At 42.0% G+C, this 20,875-nt stretch overlaps 1 protein-coding gene across 1 annotated transcript in view; it reads right to left on the bottom strand.

Moving 5' to 3' along the window:
- Positions 1 to 462: 462 nt before the first annotated feature.
- VTA1 (vesicle trafficking 1) overlaps positions 463 to 20,875 on the bottom strand; it is a 270,605-nt gene continuing 250,192 nt past the window's right edge. Inside the window, exon 8 of the mRNA XM_040429478.1 lies at positions 463 to 799. Within this exon, the coding sequence (XP_040285412.1) occupies positions 654 to 799 (146 nt within the window). The 3' untranslated portion in view covers positions 463 to 653. The remainder of the gene's footprint in view (positions 800 to 20,875) is intronic.

Raw genomic sequence — 20,875 nt, 5'->3', positions numbered from 1 at the left:
TTATGTATTTTTCTGTTTTAATTGTAATAGGAGTCAAAATAGAACTGAGGGAAAATAAGTGAAGAAGTGGTCGTATATTTTTATTTTGTGTATCAGAGGATTTTTTTTTATTGTGTTAAGAAGATCAAGAACTACAAATGCAGTGCTAGTACCCTTACAAAAGTTGATAGGGGACCTTTCCTTATCCTTATGTATTTTTAGGATGTCTTACTATAGCATAATCATATTTTAATGGAATATAGACAAAACTTGCCTGGGTGTAAAAGACTGGTCCTAAGGCTGCCCTTAGTAATATTGAATTTATTTAAAGCTATTGTCTTGTTCATTAATATGATTTATGTGTAACAATGTTGTGTAAGCATTGTATAACGGAGTGCTTATAGAGAAAGATTTCATTGCTCCTAGAAATTGAATCAGATTCCACACTGCACTTTACAAAGCCTTCAAAGAAATATCACCCAGTTTATGTAAACTTTTTAATGTTTTAGCATCATGTAATTGCCGACTTAGAAATACCAATTTTAAGCAACGCTCTCAGAGGATAAAAAAATTGAAGTCATCATTGGCGTTTAATCCACAAGACCAGGGGTATCACAGCACGTGTGGAATTACTGTATAGTGTTCCTGCAGGCCGGATGGAGAACATGGTATCATCATTCTTTGCCACTAGTGAGCAGCTTCAAGGCTTTCTGGAGGTTCTCTACGGCAGTGTCTACATCTTCATACTGTAAAGCACTACCTGCATATTTGCAGTATTTCTGAGCCCTGGCAAAGTCTTCAGGAGTCAATCGAGCTTCCCCTAGAAACAGATAGAATATATATTAATACAAGTACATTTCTTGATGTGTACCATGTTACAGTACCTAGACAGTCAATAAAACATATTACCGTATATTCCATATATTAAAGTTGTGCAGCATTAAAGGGGTTATCCAACCCCTATAATGACCCCCCTTATGCTTAGGCCCCTCATATAGGTGATACATCAGCATTTAATTTTTAAAAACCTGTGCTAGTAAAGTGCATGTACTGGCTGGCTTTCTAGTCCCGCCTCTCTACATTACAGTGTGGTACTACACAATCTGTACTGTCTTTTACCTGCTGCAGATTGAGCTGCTGCTTTGGATACCAGGTGAGGGCAACTTAATTTTATTTTTATGGTACATGTGTGCAATGTAGACGACGCATAAGAATCTCCTGTACTCGCTGCATAAACTGATTTACAGCTACTAGCAGTTCATTCCGTTGCTTTATCTGCATTAGTCACCTATTATTAACCCCTTCCTGCATCAAGCTGTAAATATGTGGCATTGTAAGCCATCGCCATCAGCAACAGGTGTCTGCTGCAACATACTGCTGACATCCTGCTTAAACGGGCCGATCCCGGCCATTTAACCCCTTAGATGTTACAGGCAGTAACAACCATGGCATCTAAGGAGTTTAGAGGGAGCAATCTCCCTCTCTCAATCGGGCCCCGGCAAAACAGTCGCAGGGTCCCGGTGCTTCCTACGACAGCTTCTGGCCTGCTATTTAACAAAGCCTACCAGGCCCAATGTAAAACTGACAAGTATAATACACTGCAATAAATGAATATTGCAGTGTATTGTGCAAGTGAACAGACCTCTATTTGTTCAAGTCCCCAAATGGTACCAAAGAAAACTGAAAAATAAAAAAAAAAACTGAAAAAAAAATTCAAGTAAAAAGAAATAGCTTTTTCTTGTTTACACTACACATAATTGGTATCCCCATGTCCATTACAACCTGATCTAGAAAAAGGATCATGTTACTTATCTCAGGCAGTAAATGGAATTGCTGTTTTTGTCACTCACAAAAAATGATATAAAAAACAATCAAAAAGTCATATGTACTCCAAAATGGTACCAATAAAAGTACAGTCTGTCCCCGGAAAAAAACAAGCCCTCACACATCTACATTAACGGAGATAAGTTATGGGTGTTAGATATAGAAATGCAAAAAAAAAGAAAGAAAGTAATTTTATAATACAAAAGTAAAACATAAAATAACTTTATAAATTTGGTATGGTCATATTCATATCAACCAGCAAAATAAAAATATCATATCATAAATAACACATGGTGCAATTTTGCCCACCTCATCTCCCAAAAAATTTAATAAAAAGCGCTCAAAAATTTATAGGTACCCCAAAATGTTACCAATAAAACCTGCAGCCCATCCCATAAAAAACAAGCTATCAGACAGCTTTGTTTGCAGAAAAACAAGTGTGTTATGAATGTTCGTATATGGAGATGCAAAATGCAGCTGATTTTTAATAAAAGAAATAAGTTTAAGATGCAAAAGTAGTGAAACATGATAAAAAAAAAACATATTTAGTATCGCCAAAATTGTATCAACCTTCAGAATAAGTTCTAATATACAGTACAGACCAAAAGTTTGGACACATCTTCTCATTCAAAGAGTTTTCTTTATTTTCATGACTATGAAAATTGTAGATTCACACAGAAGGCATCAAAACTATGAATTAACACATGTGGAATTATATACCTAACAAACAAGTGTGAAACAACTGAAAATATGTCATATTCTAGGTTCTTCAAAGTAGCCACCTTTTGCTTTGATTACTGCTTTGCACACTCTTGGCATTCTCTTGATGAGCTTCAAGAGGTAGTCCCCTGAAATGGTTTTCACTTCACAGGTGTGCCCTGTCAGGTTTAATAAGTGGGATTTCTTGCCTTATAAATGGGGTTGGGACCATCAGTTGCGTTGAGGAGAAGTCAGGTGGATACACAGCTGATAGTCGTACTGAATAGACTGTTAGAATTTGTTTTATGGCAAGAAAAAAGCAGCTAAGTAAAGAGAAACGAGTGGCCATCATTACTTTAAGAAATGAAGGTCAGTCAGTCAGCCAAAAAATTGGGAAAACTTTGAAAGTAAGGGCTATTTGACCATGAAGGAGAGTGATGGGGTGCTGCGCCAGATGACCTGGCCTCCACAGTCACCGGACCTGAACCCAATCGAGATGGTTTGGGGTGAGCTGGACCGCAGAGTGAAGGCAAAAGGGCCAACAAGTGCTAAGCATCTCTGGGAACTCCTTCAAGACTGTTGGAAGACCATTTCAGGGGACTACCTCTTGAAGCTCATCAAGAGAATGCCAAGAGTGTGCAAAGCAGTAATCAAAGCAAAAGGTGGCTACTTTGAAGAACCTAGAATATGACATATTTTCAGTTGTTTCACACTTGTTTGTTATGTATATAATTCCACATGTGTTAATTCATAGTTTTGATGCCTTCATAGTCATGAAAATAAAGAAAACTCTTTGAATGAGAAGGTGTGTCCAAACTTTTGGTCTGTACTGTATATATTTAATATATTTGTGAGCCCCATAAAAAATAAAAATGAAAACACTGGCAGAATTGCAATTGTTGCCCACCTCACCTCCCCAAAAAATTTGATAAAAAGTGATCAAAAAGACAAATGTACCCCAAAGTGGTACCAATAAAAGCTACTGCTTGTCTGGCAAAAAAGTGTAAAATAAAATAAAAAAGTTATGGCTTTTATAAACCATTTCAGCAAATTCTATGTTAGAAAATCCAGATGCCGCTCCTTCACTTTTGAGCACTTCTGTGTCCCCAAACAGGTTATAACCACATATGGGGTATTTCTGTATGCATTCCGATATTTTCAGGAGAAATTGTAACAGACTATTTACGGCTTTTTCTCCTTGTAACCCTTAAAAAAAAAAAAGAAAAGCAACTATTGAAAAAAATGTTACGTTCCAATGTTAATAAATTCTATAAAAACTGTGGGGTCAAAACTATTACTTCTTCCTTAGCGCGGGGGGGGGGGATTAGTTTAAGTAATCGCGTTATTTCTTGGGGTTTCCACTGTACTGATACTTCCAGTAAATAGATTGCAGTAAAATCTTTGTTTCAAAAGCCAAATGGCACTCCTCTTCTCAGCCCTTCTGTCGGCACAGCAGGTTATGACTACAAGTATTGCCGTACTCAGAAGAAATGGTGTAACAGTTTTTGGGGTGCTTTTTCTCCCGTTAACCCTTGTAAAAAAATGAAACATTTTAAACAAAAACAACTACATATTCTTGTTGGCATGCCATTTTTTATTTTCATACCCCAATTCTAAAAAATTCTATGAAACACAAGTAGAGTCAAAATGCTCACTGTACCCATATATTAATTCCTTGAGAGGTTTAGTTTCCAAAATAGGGGTGTTTCTTATGGTTTAGCACCTCAAGGCCTCTGCAACCTAAAATGGTGTCTTAAAAACTTCCTAAAAAAATGGGGGTACCAAAATCCACAAGGTGCTCCTTCATTTCTGAGGCTGGTATTTTGGTCAAGTAGCATTTCAGGCCACACTTTTTTAAAAACTGCAGAATCAGGGTTCCATTTTATTGTAGAGATGAGTAAATTTCTGCTAATGAAATTCGTTCACAATTCGTTTGTTGGTTAAAAGTGAACTTGTTAAAATCCTCATGAACTCTGTAGTCATTAGAGCAAGGGCGTCCGCTTTTAGCCATGCAGACTGGGTAGGTGAAGCACATTTAATCTATATACTTTACCTTTTCCAGCCAAACTGTATAGCAAAATCAAGGCTATTTGTGGTAAAACATTATTTTTTTTGCTACACAGATCTCGGCTATGCGGCACAAAGTGCTGCATGTATAAGCACTCTTAATGAGGTTTCTGTCCAGCCAGGTGTAGACATTTTTCGGAGCTTTAAACACTGGGCAATGGATGTCCAAACCAGTAGTTTCTGAAAATCACTCATACCCACAAATTATATATTCAGTTACAATACGATCCCAATGATAAAGAGACAGGAAGGTCCTCACTCTCTTAAATACCAAGCAATCAGGAGCGCTTCTCATATAATTTGAGATCTAAAGCACTGTTCGGCTATAAATGACCCGTGATCAAGCTAACTACGTGCTTCAGCCATGGATACTATTGAAAGTAGTCAGAAAAGTTAGCAAGTTGACAAAGATGTGTTTACACGTAAACATTTGTTATTCACTTTCCATTAACCTTTCGGGAGATTACGCTCACTTTCTCTTTGTTTAGCAGTGTGGAACCGTATGTTTTTCATTACAATGATGATTGCAATTAGGTTGCTAATTCAGTTCAAAGTTTGTGCTGACATTTATTAGATCCATGTTATGTAACACACTGAGCATATCTGACATCTGCAAGTACAGTCAACCAAGTTTATAGGCTAGAAGGTCACTATATGGTAAATCAAGTGCTACTTGGACATGAAAGGTTAAAAATAAAAAGGCTGAATGCTGATCAAGGGCAATAGATATCACTTGCTTAGATCAACATTCAGTTTAGGGATGTGATCTTTGTTATCATCACCTCGGCAGGATCGCTTTGTCTCTGTGCCACTCTCCAGTTACAGAATGACTTTTAAAATATAGATGCTCATATTGTCTACTTTGCTTTTAAAATGAGAAAGCCAATACCTTTGAGAAAGGCTTGTCCTTCAGTGTGACAGATGAAGGAAGCTTTTATTCTCTAGTAAATGTAACAACGCGCACAGTGCGGGGAAGCTCTGCCACGTGACATTACGCCCTAGAGCCCTTTTCCCATGCATGTTCTGTCTGGGTCTGTTCTTATAAAGAAACATGAATGGGAAGTGAACAAATCCAAAGGAAAGCGTAGTATAAACTATATAAAATGCTCAATGCCCACAGCTACAGTGGCCATAACATGCAGGGATATGATTGACTGCTTAGAATATTGGCAATGAAGAGGCCTTTGTGTATATATGGAAAGAGCTCTAGGCTTATTACCATTCCTGTTTTTACTAAACAATATTGCTAAAATATAGTATTGTTTCCACGGCAAATCTTAGCTTGAGATGTTTACTGTTGATTTTTCTCATACCTCATTCTATTACCTGACATATGCTGTTATTATTTAAAGAATCACTCCGGATTTGAGAAAAGGCCTAAACCTTAACACTTGCAAGTACAGGGCCGACTTTACATAGTTGGTTCTCTGGAGCAAACCAAACCCCGAGGATCAGAAAGCTAGGTTTAACAGTAGCAAACTAATAGATTCTGGAAATATATTTGGATAGTTCCTGATGCCACATTTACACAAAACACTAACACATAAACTGCACTGACATCTTAAGATAATATAAATATGGCTTAGTAACGACGTACATATCTGTTCTGAGGACACTTACCACTGTGAGATATACAGTTGTGTTCAAAATAATAGCAGAAGAAAAAGTTCCAGCATCCAGGATAAAATGTTGCCAACTTCTTTATTGAACTGCGGTTACAATCGCACCAGCCAGGTTCTTACTTATGTTATGAGTAAGAACCTGGCTGGTTCGAAACATGTTAACCGAGCGGTGGAAGGAGATCATGTCTGTTTAATTGGATTGTAACCGCAGTTCAATAAAGAAGTTGCCAACATTTTATCCTGGATGCTGGAACTTTTTCTTCTGTTTATACGCTAAGGACTGGTCCAGTCTGTTCCGTGCAGAGGGATTTCATGGTGAGCTGGAATACTTTTCTTTATTTCAAAATAATAGAAGTCAGACATCACTAACCTGATCACCTGCGGCACCTGAGGGGTTAATTGCCACGGATCGCAGCGCCCTGTCAGAGGCAGGGTGCCGGCGATGCGTTTCTGCCGCCTGCATTTGTAATGTATTAAACGCCAGTTATCATTGGTGGCGAAGTGGCCACAGCCCCTCCTCTGCCCCTCTGCGCTCTCTTTGGAGGCAGCAGCAGCACAGGGGGAGGGAGAGACTGCTTCTTCTCCCCGTGCTGCTGAGGGAACATGGCTCACGCTGAGAGCAGCGCGATCCGTGTTCTCTGATACTGGGCTGTGCAGCAGCACAGCCTAGTATCGATAAAAGAAATCCCGGTATCGTATCGATACAGGGCTAAAAGTATCGATTTGGTATTGAAAGTTCGATACCCGAAACAACCCTAGTATGCACGTGATGCAGATACAGAGGCCTGAGTGCAGGCTATATGTAAATTAACCATTTCCCTAACACTGTACGACTATATACAGTATGTCACCGGTTGGGTCTTTAAAGGGAGTCTTTCACCTAAACTGACCATTATAGAACACTAACACCATGATCTGCATTATAGTCCCCATATTGAAATGCTACTTACCGCATAGCTGTCTGTCGCTTATTTTCGCTAAAAAACACTTTTATTCAATATGTTAATTAGGTTCTGAAGGTGCCCAGGGGCGGCGTTCAAGCGTCCGATGCCCAGGCCCCTCGTCGCTTTTCATATGAAACCCCTCCCCTTTCACCCCTCTAGCTCGCCCTAGGTTATTCCGAAATCCAGCACCGTTCACAAGATTCGCCGCGCCTGCGCACTTCATTTTCCATTATGGGCTGAGGCACAAGAGAGTTTAATGCGCATGTGCCAGCCCGTACATCTAGCCAGCCTTGTGCCTCTGCCCATAATGGGGAATTAAGTGCGCAGGTGCAGCGAATCTTGTGAACGGCGCTGGATTTCTGAAGAACCTAGGGCGGGCCAGAGGGGTGAAAGGGGAGGGGTTTCATATGAAAAGCGGCGAGGGGCCTGGGCACCGGCCACTTGAACGCCGCCACTGGGCATCTTAGAACCTAATTAACATATTGAATAAAAGTGTTTTTTAGCAAAAATAAGCGACGGACAGCTATACGGTAAGTAGCATTCCAATATAGGGACTATAATAGAGATCATGGTGTTAGTGTTCTATAATGGTCAGTTTAGGTGACAGAATCCATTTGAAGATGGTGCCAGCTTCAGAGCAGAGTGAGTACCATAGCGAGACAAGATGCATTTTTTAATGCCGCCATTTAATTGACCATGTCTTGTATTGGAAAATGGCAAAAAAATTCTCTGTGGGGTAAAATTAAAATAATAATAATAATTAACGTTTTTGGGGGTTTTGACCTCACAGAGTTCACTGTGCGCTAAAAATGACATGACGTCTTTATTCTGTGGCGCAATAAGATTGTGGCGATACCAAACAGTTTTTATTTTGTTTAATTACTTTTAAAAAAAATATTAAAAAAAATTGAATTTTTTTTTTTTTTTTTTCTTTGCATCACCATATTCTGACAGCCATACCTTTTTTATATTTCGGTCTACAGAGCTGTATGAGGGCTTGTTTTTTGTGTAACGAACTGTATTTTATACTGGTACCATGTTTGTGATATATATGACTTTTTGATCACTGTTATTAAATTTTTTGGGTGGAGAAGATGACAAAAAAAATTGCGAAACGCATGTTTTTCTTTTTTTTTTCGTTACGTTGTTCAAAGCACAGAGATTTATTTTTTCATTTTAATAGTTCAGACATTTTAAGTCGCAGCGATAACAAATTTTTAGTATTTATATTATATGTATTTTTATATGTAAAACTGGGAAAGAGAGGTACAAACTTTTATTAGTTTTTTTTTTTTTTTTTACTTTTTATTTATTAACTATGAGCCTCCTTAGGTGGCTAGAACCTGGGATCTTTGGATCCCTTGTCCTATTCACCCCAATAGAGATCTATTAGGGTGAATAGGATTTTCACACTGTCCCTGCTGCGTGCCTCGTGTACAGAGCAGCAGGGAACTTACCATGGCAGCCATGAAGGCTTTAGCAGCATCCACTCTGGTAATCCATCAGAGCCCTGCAATTTCACTACGGGAGCTCATACTGCCTTTCGATCTCTCTGTACCTCACTCCACAGATGCCTAATGCCGTATTAAAACACTAGAAAAACGATATAACTGTAGTATTGTTGTAATCACACTGACCCGGAGAATGAAGGTAAAAGGTTTTACTGCATAAGGAACACCATAAAACTAAACCCATAAAACTGTTGCAGATTTGCATTTTGTTTTTTCCAGCTTCCCACTAACACTGTATGCAATATTAAATAATGCCATTAGAAACTTATTCTTCAAAAAACAAAAACAAAAAAAAAAACCCTTAGTCTGTGTGAAAGAGAGCCAAACCCCACTCCGGACAGCAGAGACACGGAGCATTAACACGATTGATAATGCTCCGTGCCTCTCTGTGATCTTTTTACTACAAAAACACGGTGACAACTTTATCTCACTGTGATTTTGTAGTAAAAAGATCACAGAGCGGCAAAGAGCATTATCAATCATGTTAATGCTCCGTCTCTCTGCTGTCCGGAGTGGGGCTTGGCACTCTTTCACACAGTGGATTACCCGCACGGCATCCGCTCATGTGAAAGAGCCCTTATGCAGTTATGCGAACAGAAAAAAAAAATATATATAATGTTATGGCTTCAGAAAGGCAGGGAGTGACCACAACAAAAAGTGTAAAAAAAAAAAAAACACTACAGGTAAATGCAACCTTAAAAGAGGACTTGTCACTACAAAAAATGTAAACTGGCCATATTATCATATGCCCACTGGACACAAAGTAGTTTGTTGTTTGGTGGGAATCCAAAGCCCAGTTCCAGAGATACAGCCCCCAATATTCTGGGTGCTCTATATGCAAATCACTGGGGTGGGTCCTCTTTTCTATAGCAGACCAAGTATAGACTACATAGGTGATTTTTAAGAGCACAATTATGATCCTGAAACTACCTGTATTCAGTTAAAGGGGTTATCCAAGAGTAAGATAGACCTGTCTCCCAGAGTGGCTGACCCATGGAGGATATCATACTTACCTGGTCCCAGACATTTAGTTCGGTGTCTGACGCTCTTATTTCTTTCAACATCAATCGATGGGGTGGCTTGTGACCACTACAGTGGTGACCTGCTCCCCTTGTGTCACATGGCTAGTTGTTGTGACAAAAAGGGAGCAGGTCACTGGTGCAGCAGTCGTGTGCCCCCCATCAGCAGATTTGATCTCAGCACAAGCAGGCCTGGAAGCATCCGACAACTCGGCAGCAGGGACCAGGTAAGTATGATCTCCACTGTAGGTTGGCCACTCTGGGAGCTCCGTCTTAACGGTTGGATAAACCTTTTAAGCTCTCTGAATATTCATAATTGTTATAGTAGACCTCATAATCTCTCAAAAAACAGACTACTAGTGCTTGGCAATGGTTTTATACTATTTCACTTTTCCCTTCCTTGATCCTCTTCTGAAATATATTACCGATCAAATATTTTTCCTGAAATAAATGTAGAACTGCTTGCACTGGCCGCACATTTTAGCACACTTTTAGTTGTATTAACAAAATACTGCATGTCGAGTACATTACTTATACAGGGGTAACTGTGTGCACATTTATAGATTAACACATGTCTAGGTCTGTCCTCATATACATTTTGATAGTCTTCATAACAAATTTTCTTGAGAGTCTGGTTGACTGGCACCTAACTAGAAATATGAGGCGTTGGTGAAAACAAAACAGCAATTCAGCAGTGGTACTGTAAAAATAAGATTAGTTGCTTCCAGTAAGAGTTGGATTGGAGCCCTGCTTGTTTTTCAAAGAATGAGTTTGTCTGCCGTCTTGGCTGTTGAGCTGCCAGCAGGTAGAGAAGCACACAGGCTGCCCTGTTTTAGACGCTTAGATGTGCAGTTGTGCATCTGCCAGTAAACAAGTTGGATCATTGTGGTATGTAAAAGTCATATCTTGTGTTTTACGGAGTTCTTCTAAAAACGCTATGGATATAATGTTATCCCTGTAATATATAGCATAGAAATACAATCATCCCATACTAAGGTCATAAGTAGAAATGGAAGGCTTGTGAAGAACTTAGCTATGTTTTAAACATAATAGCTGGAACAGTCACAGTCATATGAAAAATAAACTAGTAATTCTATCATATGCAAGAGTCAGATCATAAAATAGCAGACCAATAGTATCGATAGCATCTTCTAAGCTGGTAACACTTCATTTAGGATGCAATTTTTCAATACTGACATGTAAAAACAAACAAACATGTTAAAAATAGTTTAAATCAGGTGTGTACAACCCTCGGCCCATGGGCCACAATCGACCAGCACAGCAAAGCTTGTGGCTATTGTACTGCTGGACAGAAACTATGCTAATCATCTACCTGTGCAATCGGCTGTGTTTCTGACCGCAGCGCCACATGGCACTGGATTAAAGCTCCTGCAATCTTGTAGGAGCAGGTCGGTCCCCGGCTGTTTACCGGTTTATTACCACTTCTGCCATCTCCTTTGCTCAGTGCATAGAGCTCTACGCAGTGAACAGAGGAAGTGGCTACGCCGACCCAGTGATCACATAATAGCTGGGGGTCTCTAGGACAAAGCAGAGCTGAAGGGTCTTGGCAGACCATGATCAGGTCTGCCTGTGTGCAATGACCCCATTTTCACTTGTAACTGGGGTTCCTTTGGGAAAAAAAAGTGCTAAAAGCAAACATAAATAATTTGATAAAAAGTCTTGGTGTTCCCCAGAGGTCTTTTAAAGGCCCCTTGGGGCACATATTATGCTCCAAAATTAAATAAATAGAAAAGTTAACAAAAAACAATAAAATACCCACGCCAATGAAAACTGTTGCAATTATCACACCGCTCAAGTGAAACTATACATATTACAAAACTACTGACACAAAATAAGTAACCCGTCTTCCGGTTCCGGCGCGGGCATGTAGAGACACTGGGGACCTATGCTCCGCTCCACCGCCGAACATACCTGCTAGTCCTGCTTCTCCACGGACAGCTGGAGTATCCCCGGTACCTGGGAGAAGCTCTGGCAACTGCATGGAGCGTTATCTGCCGAGAAGTGGGTAGAAATCTACTCCCCAGTCAGCAATAGACATCGTGAGTACGGACGAGGTCTGTCCCAAGATGGCGCTGTTCCCTCCCTCCTCACCGAGGCGCACCTTGTCAGAGGAGCAGGGAACCCCGGTCAGTGATACACAGGTGGATCTCTTTGAAGCCTCTGGTAAGGCGATCAACATCAAATTGCTGGCCACTGAAGTGGCAAAACAGTTAGCCCCCGATATTATAGCCTCTCTATCATCTACCTTGCACACCGCACTCAACAAGCTGCAGGAGGAGGTGGAATTGCAAGATCACAGGGTGTCTGAGGTAGAGCAACGGGTGGCATGCATTGTGGAGGAGGCTACGAATACTGTACAAAAGATGCGGGATCTATATCAGTTGGCAGAAAAACTTACTGATCGCATGGAGGACCTTGAAAACAGGTCTAGACGCAGTAATCTACGCTTGGTAGGCGTGCCAGAATCAGTATCGATGGCTGAACTTCGCCATGTATTTGAAATGGAACTGCCACAGGCCCTGGGTCTTCAGGGTGGAAGAAGGAAGGTGGAAAGAGCCCATAGAGTGGGGCCTAGGAGGGATTAAAAGTGGACCAGAGGCCTAGACAGGCGATTTGTAAATATCTGGACTACTCTGACAAGGAGGACATTCTGCTCGCTTACCGAGTGAGGAGGGATTCATTGATCCTGAAAGGGACTAAGGTCCTTCTCTTTGCCGATTATTCGGCGTAAGTGGCGCGAAAACGAAGAGCTTTTGGTGCTGTGTGTACTAGTCTCTATAAAAACGGGACTAGATTTCAACTGGCTTACCCTGCTATACTGCGGATACAACTCTCCGATGGTGGCTCCAAGCAATTCACGGATCCAATGGAGGCGGAGGAATATATGTGAAATACAGGCAGGAATCCGCTGAATTGAATGCTGATCGCCAGGCTACAAATACGTGGGCTGGGAGCCATGGATGGCACCGGGTGCCCCAGGTTTCCTCATCTCTGCTGCAGAGGATGTCAAAATTTCAGATACCTTTTGGGGCCAAATCCGCGAGGAAGATGGGAGGACTGTGACTTCATCATTAGGTTACATCCTGTTTTTCTGTTTCAGGAAAGATTATAGGGACATTTAATAGTTCCTGGGGAGTGTAGCATCTAGCATCTAAATGGTGGTGGTGTGCCGCGTCCAATGCTAGAAAAAAGGAAGTTCTTGAGCCAATTGTGGTACTAGCTAACTACGTTTATTATTTTTGTTTTTCTTTCTTAGTTACGGTTTTAATGTCGATGGTTTCTTTATGTTTGGGGGTAATGTATGAGCAGCCAATTGTTAATCATCTCTGGAGTACTGTCTGGCTGGGAGGCAGTGCTTCTATTGTTGGTTTTCAAGCCTTGACAGAGGGTGGGAGAGGTTTCTGTCGACATATGGGTCTTGTACTAGCAACTAGTGTTGAGCGAACTTCTGTTTTAAGTTTGGCGTCTAAAGTTCGGCTTCCGGTTAGCGAAGAATCCAGATATGGATTCCGAATTCCATTGGGGTCCGTGGTAGCGGAATCAATAATGGCCGATTATTGATTCCGCTACCACGGACCACAACGGAATTCGGAATCCATATCGGGATTCTTCGCTAACCGGAAGCCGAACTTTAGACGCCGAACTTAAAACAGAAGTTCGCTCAACACTACTAGCAACGAATTTATGAAGATAGTGTCGTGGAACGTGAAAGGGTTGAGATCTCCTAATAAGCGCATGAAGGTTCTCAGACATTTGCGCAGACTGAAAACAGACATAGCACTGTTGCAGGAGACCCATCTGTCGACAGCAGACTTCCATAGGATGAGGAAGCTGTGGGTGGGGGCGGTATATGGTTCTGCGGCTATAGTAAGGAAAGCGGGAGTTTTAATTTTGATAGGGCGTCACGTATCACATGTAATTCCTTCTGAGGAGGTGGATGACGGGGGGAGGATGGTAAATCTCCACATCTCAGGTCCCTTTGGGGACTATAGTCTATACAATATATATGCACCGAATCAGGGCCACAAAGTCTTCTTTGACTTGTTATGCACCAATATACTACAGGATACGCATACCGCTAAAATAGTTGGTGGGGATTTCAATGCAGTAATGAACCAGCGGGAGGATAGGAAGTCAGACAGTGGCCATAGTCAACAATACACTCTTCGGGACTTTGCCGAGTCGTTGTCTCTCAGGGATGGATGGAGATTCTCCAATCCCCAGGGGAGGGAATTCACACACTATTCTCATGCGCACAAGAGCTGGTCCAGAATTGATTATTTGTTTTTGTCACCAACAATCCTGCATAGAATGGCTGACATTACAATAGGTGATATGGTAATTTCTGATCATTCTCCGGTCCTGTTGGATCTTAGAGATATGTATTCTGGGGGAGGTGAGTACATATGGAGGTTTCCTAATTACTTGGTAAAGGACAAGGAATTTGTTAAACTTTTGAAGGGCTGGTGGATGGAATTTGTTGATGACAATAGGGAACATGTGAATAATCCGATATTGTTCTGGGAGACGGCTAAAGCTGTTCTGAGAGGCAGGTTGATGGCATATGTCTCCTCTATAAGGAAGATAGCTAGGACACAGTATGAGAGAGCGAGTGGATGTTTGAGAGATGCTTACAGTAACTTTCTCTTGGCCCAGACCCAGATAGCCAAAGAACGCTGGATCTCAGCTAAGAGAGACTTTGACGCGTAGGCAGAGAAACTTGAGCTTTCAAAGCGGTCCCAACTGGATGCTCGTCTGCACAGATTTGGCAACAAGTCTGGGAAGTTGCTGGCCTCTTTGGTCAGAGGGAGACGTCCACTAAATCATATTCAGGCAGTGAGGAGGGGCGACGGGAACCGGGAGCACAGACCACAACATGTTAATAAGTTATTTGGGCAATATATGGCTGAATTTTATCAAAACGTTGGTGATCGAGTAGAAGAGGGGAAGGCCTTATTGGAGCGAATTTCCTTGCCAACTCTGACAGAAGAACAATTGGACGCCTTAAACGCCCCCTTGCGGAAATGCAGGCTATTATAAAGTCCTTTCCCTCTGGTAAGGCCCCCAGCCCTGATGGGTATACGTCTGACTTTTATGAAGCGATGGACGCTCAGGTTGTACCGTATCTAACTTCACTCTATTCTTCTCTGGTGGAGGGGAATGTATTGCCTTAACAAATGAATACGGCCCATATAACTTTACTCCATAAGGCTGGTAAAGAGCCAGAAAGCCTGACATCTTATAGGCCGATTTCATTGATAAATCATGATCTTAAAATATCATCAAAATTGCTAGCCAATAGGTTGGCCGCTGTTCTCCCCGCTCTGATTTCCCCAGTGCAAGTAGGTTTCATTAAAGGTCGGGCTGCAATTACCAATTTGAGAAAGGTACTGTTAGCCCTTTCAGTGGCAGGGATGCCGGAGTATCGGGGGCGGGACCCAGCCATTCTCACTTTAGATGCCGAAAAGGCCTTTGATAGCATTAACTGGAAATGGCTGGGTCTTACCCTGGACTCGGTGGGCATCAAGGGGACGTTTCGTACGCTTCTAGATGGTTTATATATAAGTCAGAGGGCAAGGTCTGTACAGGAGGTTATCTGTCTGACTCTTTCTTGTTGCAAAGGGGAACTAGGCAGGGCTGCCCCCTGTCTCCTCTCTTGTTCGACTTGGCGATAGAGCCATTGTCACGATGGTTAGACTCGGAGGAGCTATTTGAGGGTATGCGGGTGTGGGGGGAAGCAGTTGCGTGCGGCTCTATTTGCTGACAACATTTTACTATTTATGGCCGACCCTTCGAGGGACATAGGTAAGGTAATCAAGGCATTGGAGGATTTTGGCTCTCTTTCGGGACTAAAAATTAATAGATCCAAGAGCGAGTTCCTATTCTTGAAGGGTGGGGGGCAGCGGGAGACGGGGTGTGGACTGGGGGGTATACCAATAGCTCGCTCTCACATAACTTACTTAGGTATAAAAGTAGGGGTTACTCTTGAATCCATATATAGACTCAACTATGAACCATTAATAGCTAAAATAGTCAGTGAACTGCAAAGATGGCATGATCTTCCGCTGACGTTATTGGGGCGTAATCATCTTATTAAGATGATGTCAGTTTCCAAATTGCTCTATCCTATGCAGACTATCCCCATATTGTTAAAGCACAAGGATGTCTCTAAAATAACTAAGGCGTTCACGACCTTCTTGTGGCATGGAAAGAGGCCAAGGATACCAATACATTCTCTAATGAAGGAGATTGAACAAGGAGGGATAGCCTTTCCAGATATAAGGGGATATAATCTGGCCTGCATGGCAAGACATATATGTGACTGGATTAATGGATCTAGTTATTATTCAGCCCTGGCATTAGAGCGGGACTTCTGTGCTCCCTGGTCTCCTGTGGCGTTGCTGCATGCGAGGTTGAGGTGATTCCTGCGTGGATCAAGCAATCTATGCTGTTCAAGGATACAATAGCTACGAGGAGGATTCTCCGGAAAAAGTACTGGCTATCTTATAGGATCTCCAAACATCTCCCCTTATGGAACAATCCTGAATTTGCGCAGGGTAGAACGAATAGATTGTTTGAGGAATGGAGGCGAAAGGGGATTTTGCAGGTAAAACACCTACTTCATGACACGGATTCTAGATGGCTAACTGGAGGGGAATTGATGGAAAAATTTTCTTTATCGTCCTTCCAGACTATCCAATGGTCCCAGATAAAGGAGGCTGTGATAAATCAGCTGGTGTTGGTACAAAAGGAGATTCGTAGGAATATTTTGGATAGAATCCTGGATTTAGGGGGTGGGAGGGTCTCGATTTCTACAATCTACATTGACATGACGAAAGAGGACGGGATTAGTGATAGGAGTTAAGAGTTTGGGGAAATGGGCTGAGCAGATAAATGATAATGATATCGAACAAAAGATATTGAAAGGATGGGAAACGGTCAGGAGACATGTCATTAATGAGTCGTGGAGAGACACTCAGGTTAGATTTATGTACAGGGCCATATATGGCTTTAATATCCCTCCACATCCAGCTAAACCAGATCGAATAACAAACTGTCCGAAGTGTGGTTTGGGATACACTGACTTATTTCATGGCATTTGGACGTGCCCGTATAGCAGGCGATTGTGGGAAGAGGTGGGGGTTTTGGTCCAAAGGTTCTGGGGGCAGGGAGTTTATATTGACCTCCCAATTGTATTTATTTCATTATGAGAATGGTGAGGTTGGTCGAGGAGGTCTACCCCGTTTATTTCATACTATATGTATAATAGTGAAACAAAGTATCCTTCAAAAATGGCTTCAAAGAGATGCACCGGGGTTGCAGTTCATAATAGAACAATTAAAAAGTGTATTTCACATGGAAAGGTTGAATACCCTAGATGCGAAAGAACGACAAGCTAAGTGATTGTTCCAAAAATGGAAACCTTTTATTATTCACTGTATGTCTGATGAAGAAATACAACAAATTATGAAACCGTTCACACTCACCGAGTGGTACTTAGGTTACTTTCACACTAGCGTTCGGAGCGGGTCCGTCTGATGTTTCATCAGACGGATCCGCTCCTATAATGCAGACGTTTGCATCCGTTCAGAACGGATCCGTCTGCATTATAACTTAGAAAAAATTTCTAAGTGTGAAAGTAGCCTGAGCGGATCCGTTCAGACTTTACATTGAAAGTCAATGGGGGACGGATCCGCTTGAAGATTGAGCCATATAGTGTCATCTTCAAGCGGATCCGTCCCCATTGACTTCCATTATAAGTCTGGACGGATCCGCTCGCCTCCGCACGGCCAGGCGGACACCCGAACGCTGCAAGCAGCGTTCAGGTGTCCGCTCACTGAGCGCGGCGGAGGCTGAACGCTGGCAGGCGGATGCATTCTCAGTGGATCCGCCTCCACTGAGAATGCATTAGGGCCGGACGGCTGCGTTCAGGGCCGCTTGTGAGCCACTTCAAACGGAGCTCACGTGCGGACACCTGAACGCAGGTGTGAAAGTAGCCTTAGATGGTCAACTGAGGGGGACGTTGGGCCGCCTGTTACTCCAGCCTTCTAGCTCCTCTTAGTTACATGGAAGGATTATTTGAATATGTTTATGTACTTTGGCTGTTTGTATTGGCTGAACTTTATTCTTATATGCATAATGCCCCTATGTAATGTGTTGAATTGCTCTTTTTGCACTCATTGTGCTGTTCTATGTTCAGTGGTATACACTCTGGATGAGATGTCTGTCTGTTGAAAAGTAATAAAGAATTATTAAAAAAAAAAAAATTAAAAAAATAGGTAACCCATTTTTAACCCCTTTCAGATAAGCGAGTATCATGCTCCGGACTCGCAGCGCAAGTATGCAGCAGCACCCGGCCTTCCCTCCCAGTACTGACGGGGTCACATAGCATTATATTGATTTACGATGTTATGTAACCCATAGAGGTCTGGAATGTGTTGGATTACAGTGACAGCATTATGTCAGTGTTATCCAATACATTCCAGAACTGTAAGGGTTACATAGCATCATAAATTAATATAATGCTATGCGATCCCGTCAATGCTGGGAGGGCAGGCTGGGTGCTGCTGCATACTCATGCTGCAAGTCCGATGCGTGGGTCTCACTCGTCTGAAAAAGGCCTTAGGGTCTTTAAATATGGCACCCGCTCGCAAGCACAGAGGGCATCATAGCTGGCAGGTCAGTGCTGTTTCAAACCACAGAGACCCGCAGCTAATGTTTGCGACCGGAAATAATGCCACAGTGCTTTCGGCTTAGAACTAGCTCCCCTGTGCGCCAATCGGGGAAGCCGGTCCTTCATTCTAATACGCCGATTCTCTCTGAAGAAACCCAGCGTATTAGAGTTGCAGTTACTATGGAGGCTTATTGAACTACAGTATAAGGTAAAATAAAACTAGTGAATACTTTAGCCTCGTAGAAAGGCTTAAAAAAAAAACAAAAACAAAAAAAAACTCCCTTTCCCTAGAATAAAAAAAATCAACATCATTGGCGAATGGTGTAAGGGGAAAAAAAATATCAAAAAGGACGATTTGCCATTTTTTCATTGCTTCACTTACCCCAAAAATTTTTATAAAATAAATAAAATGTGGTAGACATAACTATAAAAAAGTTATGAGTGTCAGAATATGGCGATGCAAAAAAAAAAAAAAAAAAAAAAAAAAAAAAAAAAGAAAACATTTTATCAGTTGTGCTATAGGGATATAAACTGTAATACTGTGGTACGATTGCTTTCTTTTTTTTATTTCATTTGGAATTTTTTCCCCGCTTCCCACTACATTGTACGCCATATTAAATGGTGGTATTAGAAAGTACAACTTGTCCTGCAAAAAAAAAAACCCTCATACAGCTATGTGAACATAAAAAAAAAAAAAGGATGGCTCTGTGAAGACAGGGAAGAAAATTGAAAACGCAAAACCTCCAGTATCCAAGGAGTTAATAATTTATTTTGGCATCAGTTTGCATATTTAAAGAATACGTTTGGAAAAAAATAAGCAAACTAATAGTTTCCCCCCAAAAATAAATACCTGTCGAGGAGGCGTCTGTAATAACCAATGAGTGTCATCCTCTGCAGAGAAGGAAAGTGCTCATTTGTTAACAGGAGGCAGGGAAGGAAATCTCACTTATTACACTACATGATTTTCAAGCAAATTACTTGGAGCAAGTGTTTATAAGAATATCCAATCCCGATGATTAGCCTGTATAATTGTGCTGCTGATCAGCCAATAAACAAGCAAATGATCATTTGTCGACTGACTGGCATCTTTTATCAGGTACGATGTACGATCATCAGCAGCACATCTCCCCATGTATTCATGTTCTGCGGTAGTGCTGACTGCCATTTTTGCCCCCCCCCCCCCCCCTAAAGGGAACCTGTCACCTCCAAAAACCATCCCAAGCCGCCAGCAGTACCTGACAGTAGCCAGCAGCGTGTTTCCGATGATAATTTTCTTCCTGAAGGCCGATGCGGCTAAAGCTCAGAAAACACTCTTTTATCCCCTGCCAGCGCGCTTCTCTAGTCAGGCTTGAAGTCAAGGGGGCAGCGGCCTCCTTGCTTTAAGTCAAGATAACCACGCCCCCTTCGCTGTGACCGACAGCCGTCAGCTCGGCTGGCTTTGCCGAACTCTCACAGTCACAGCGAAGGGGCAGGGAAGGGGGCGTGGTTATTTTGACTTGAAGCAAGGAGGCAGCTGCCCCCTTGACTTCAAGCATGACTAGAGAAGCACGCTGCTGGCTACTGTCAGGTACTGCTAGCAGCTTGGGATGGTTTTTGGAGGCGACAGGTTCCCTTTAAAACAGAACAATGTCACAATGAGGTCCTTAAACCAAAAAGGGTTGTGCACCCCTGGTTTGAATGATTCCACATATAGCTCCCTAAAGTAATAATTTCGGAGAACTGTACTGCTGGACTGCAGCATGTTCAATAGTGCTGGTAACACTTCATTTAGGAGTGAGGAAGGGAAATTGACTAGCAGCAGAAAGCAGTAGGCAGTTCGTAAATCAGTTGTGCAGCCACTACATATTGTTATCCTATCCTCAGGATAGGTCATCAATATCTGATCGGTGGGGTCCACCTCCTGGAACTCCCACGGAACAGCTGTTTGAAGAGAAGACAGCTCTCATAGGAGCACTGCTTCCTCTTCAAGATTAGACTGTCGCCTCGCTTGCAGAGACAGCCTAGCGCAATTACAAGTGCTTGTCCCATTTCAAGTAAACGGAACAAGCACCTGTAATTACACTGCATCGCCGAGACGACGCACATTGTAACCTTGATGAGGAAGGAGCACTCCTACAGTTGCTGCCTCTTTTTCAAGCTGATTGGGGGTGTCGGGAGTTGGACCCCCACCGATCAGATATTGATGATCTATCCTGAGGACAGGTCATCAATATATACTGGCTGCACAACCCCACTAATTGATTAAATAGGTCTTGGCTCACCAGAGGGACCCATCTATGTACATAAGGAGACTAGAACACACCTAGATGCACTGCCTTTCTAGATCAGTCACCGTTTTGAGGTTAAATGCTGATGTGGCAACAGAGTTATTATTACATGAATTTAGGCAAAGCTCCTTTCTAAGGTTGGCCTTTTGGCAGCTTAGTACAAGAGATTTGCACCTTGCTTCCCCTTACCAAAAAAGTTTGTAATCAATTATTTAAATACCGCCTTCTGACAGCAATGATTACAGTCC

Source organism: Bufo bufo, chromosome 4 (assembly GCF_905171765.1).
Source record: "Bufo bufo chromosome 4, aBufBuf1.1, whole genome shotgun sequence".
Lineage (NCBI taxonomy): Eukaryota > Metazoa > Chordata > Amphibia > Anura > Bufonidae > Bufo > Bufo bufo.
Note: the sequence above shows the minus strand (reverse complement) of the source record. Positions and strands in the feature narration are given on the sequence as shown.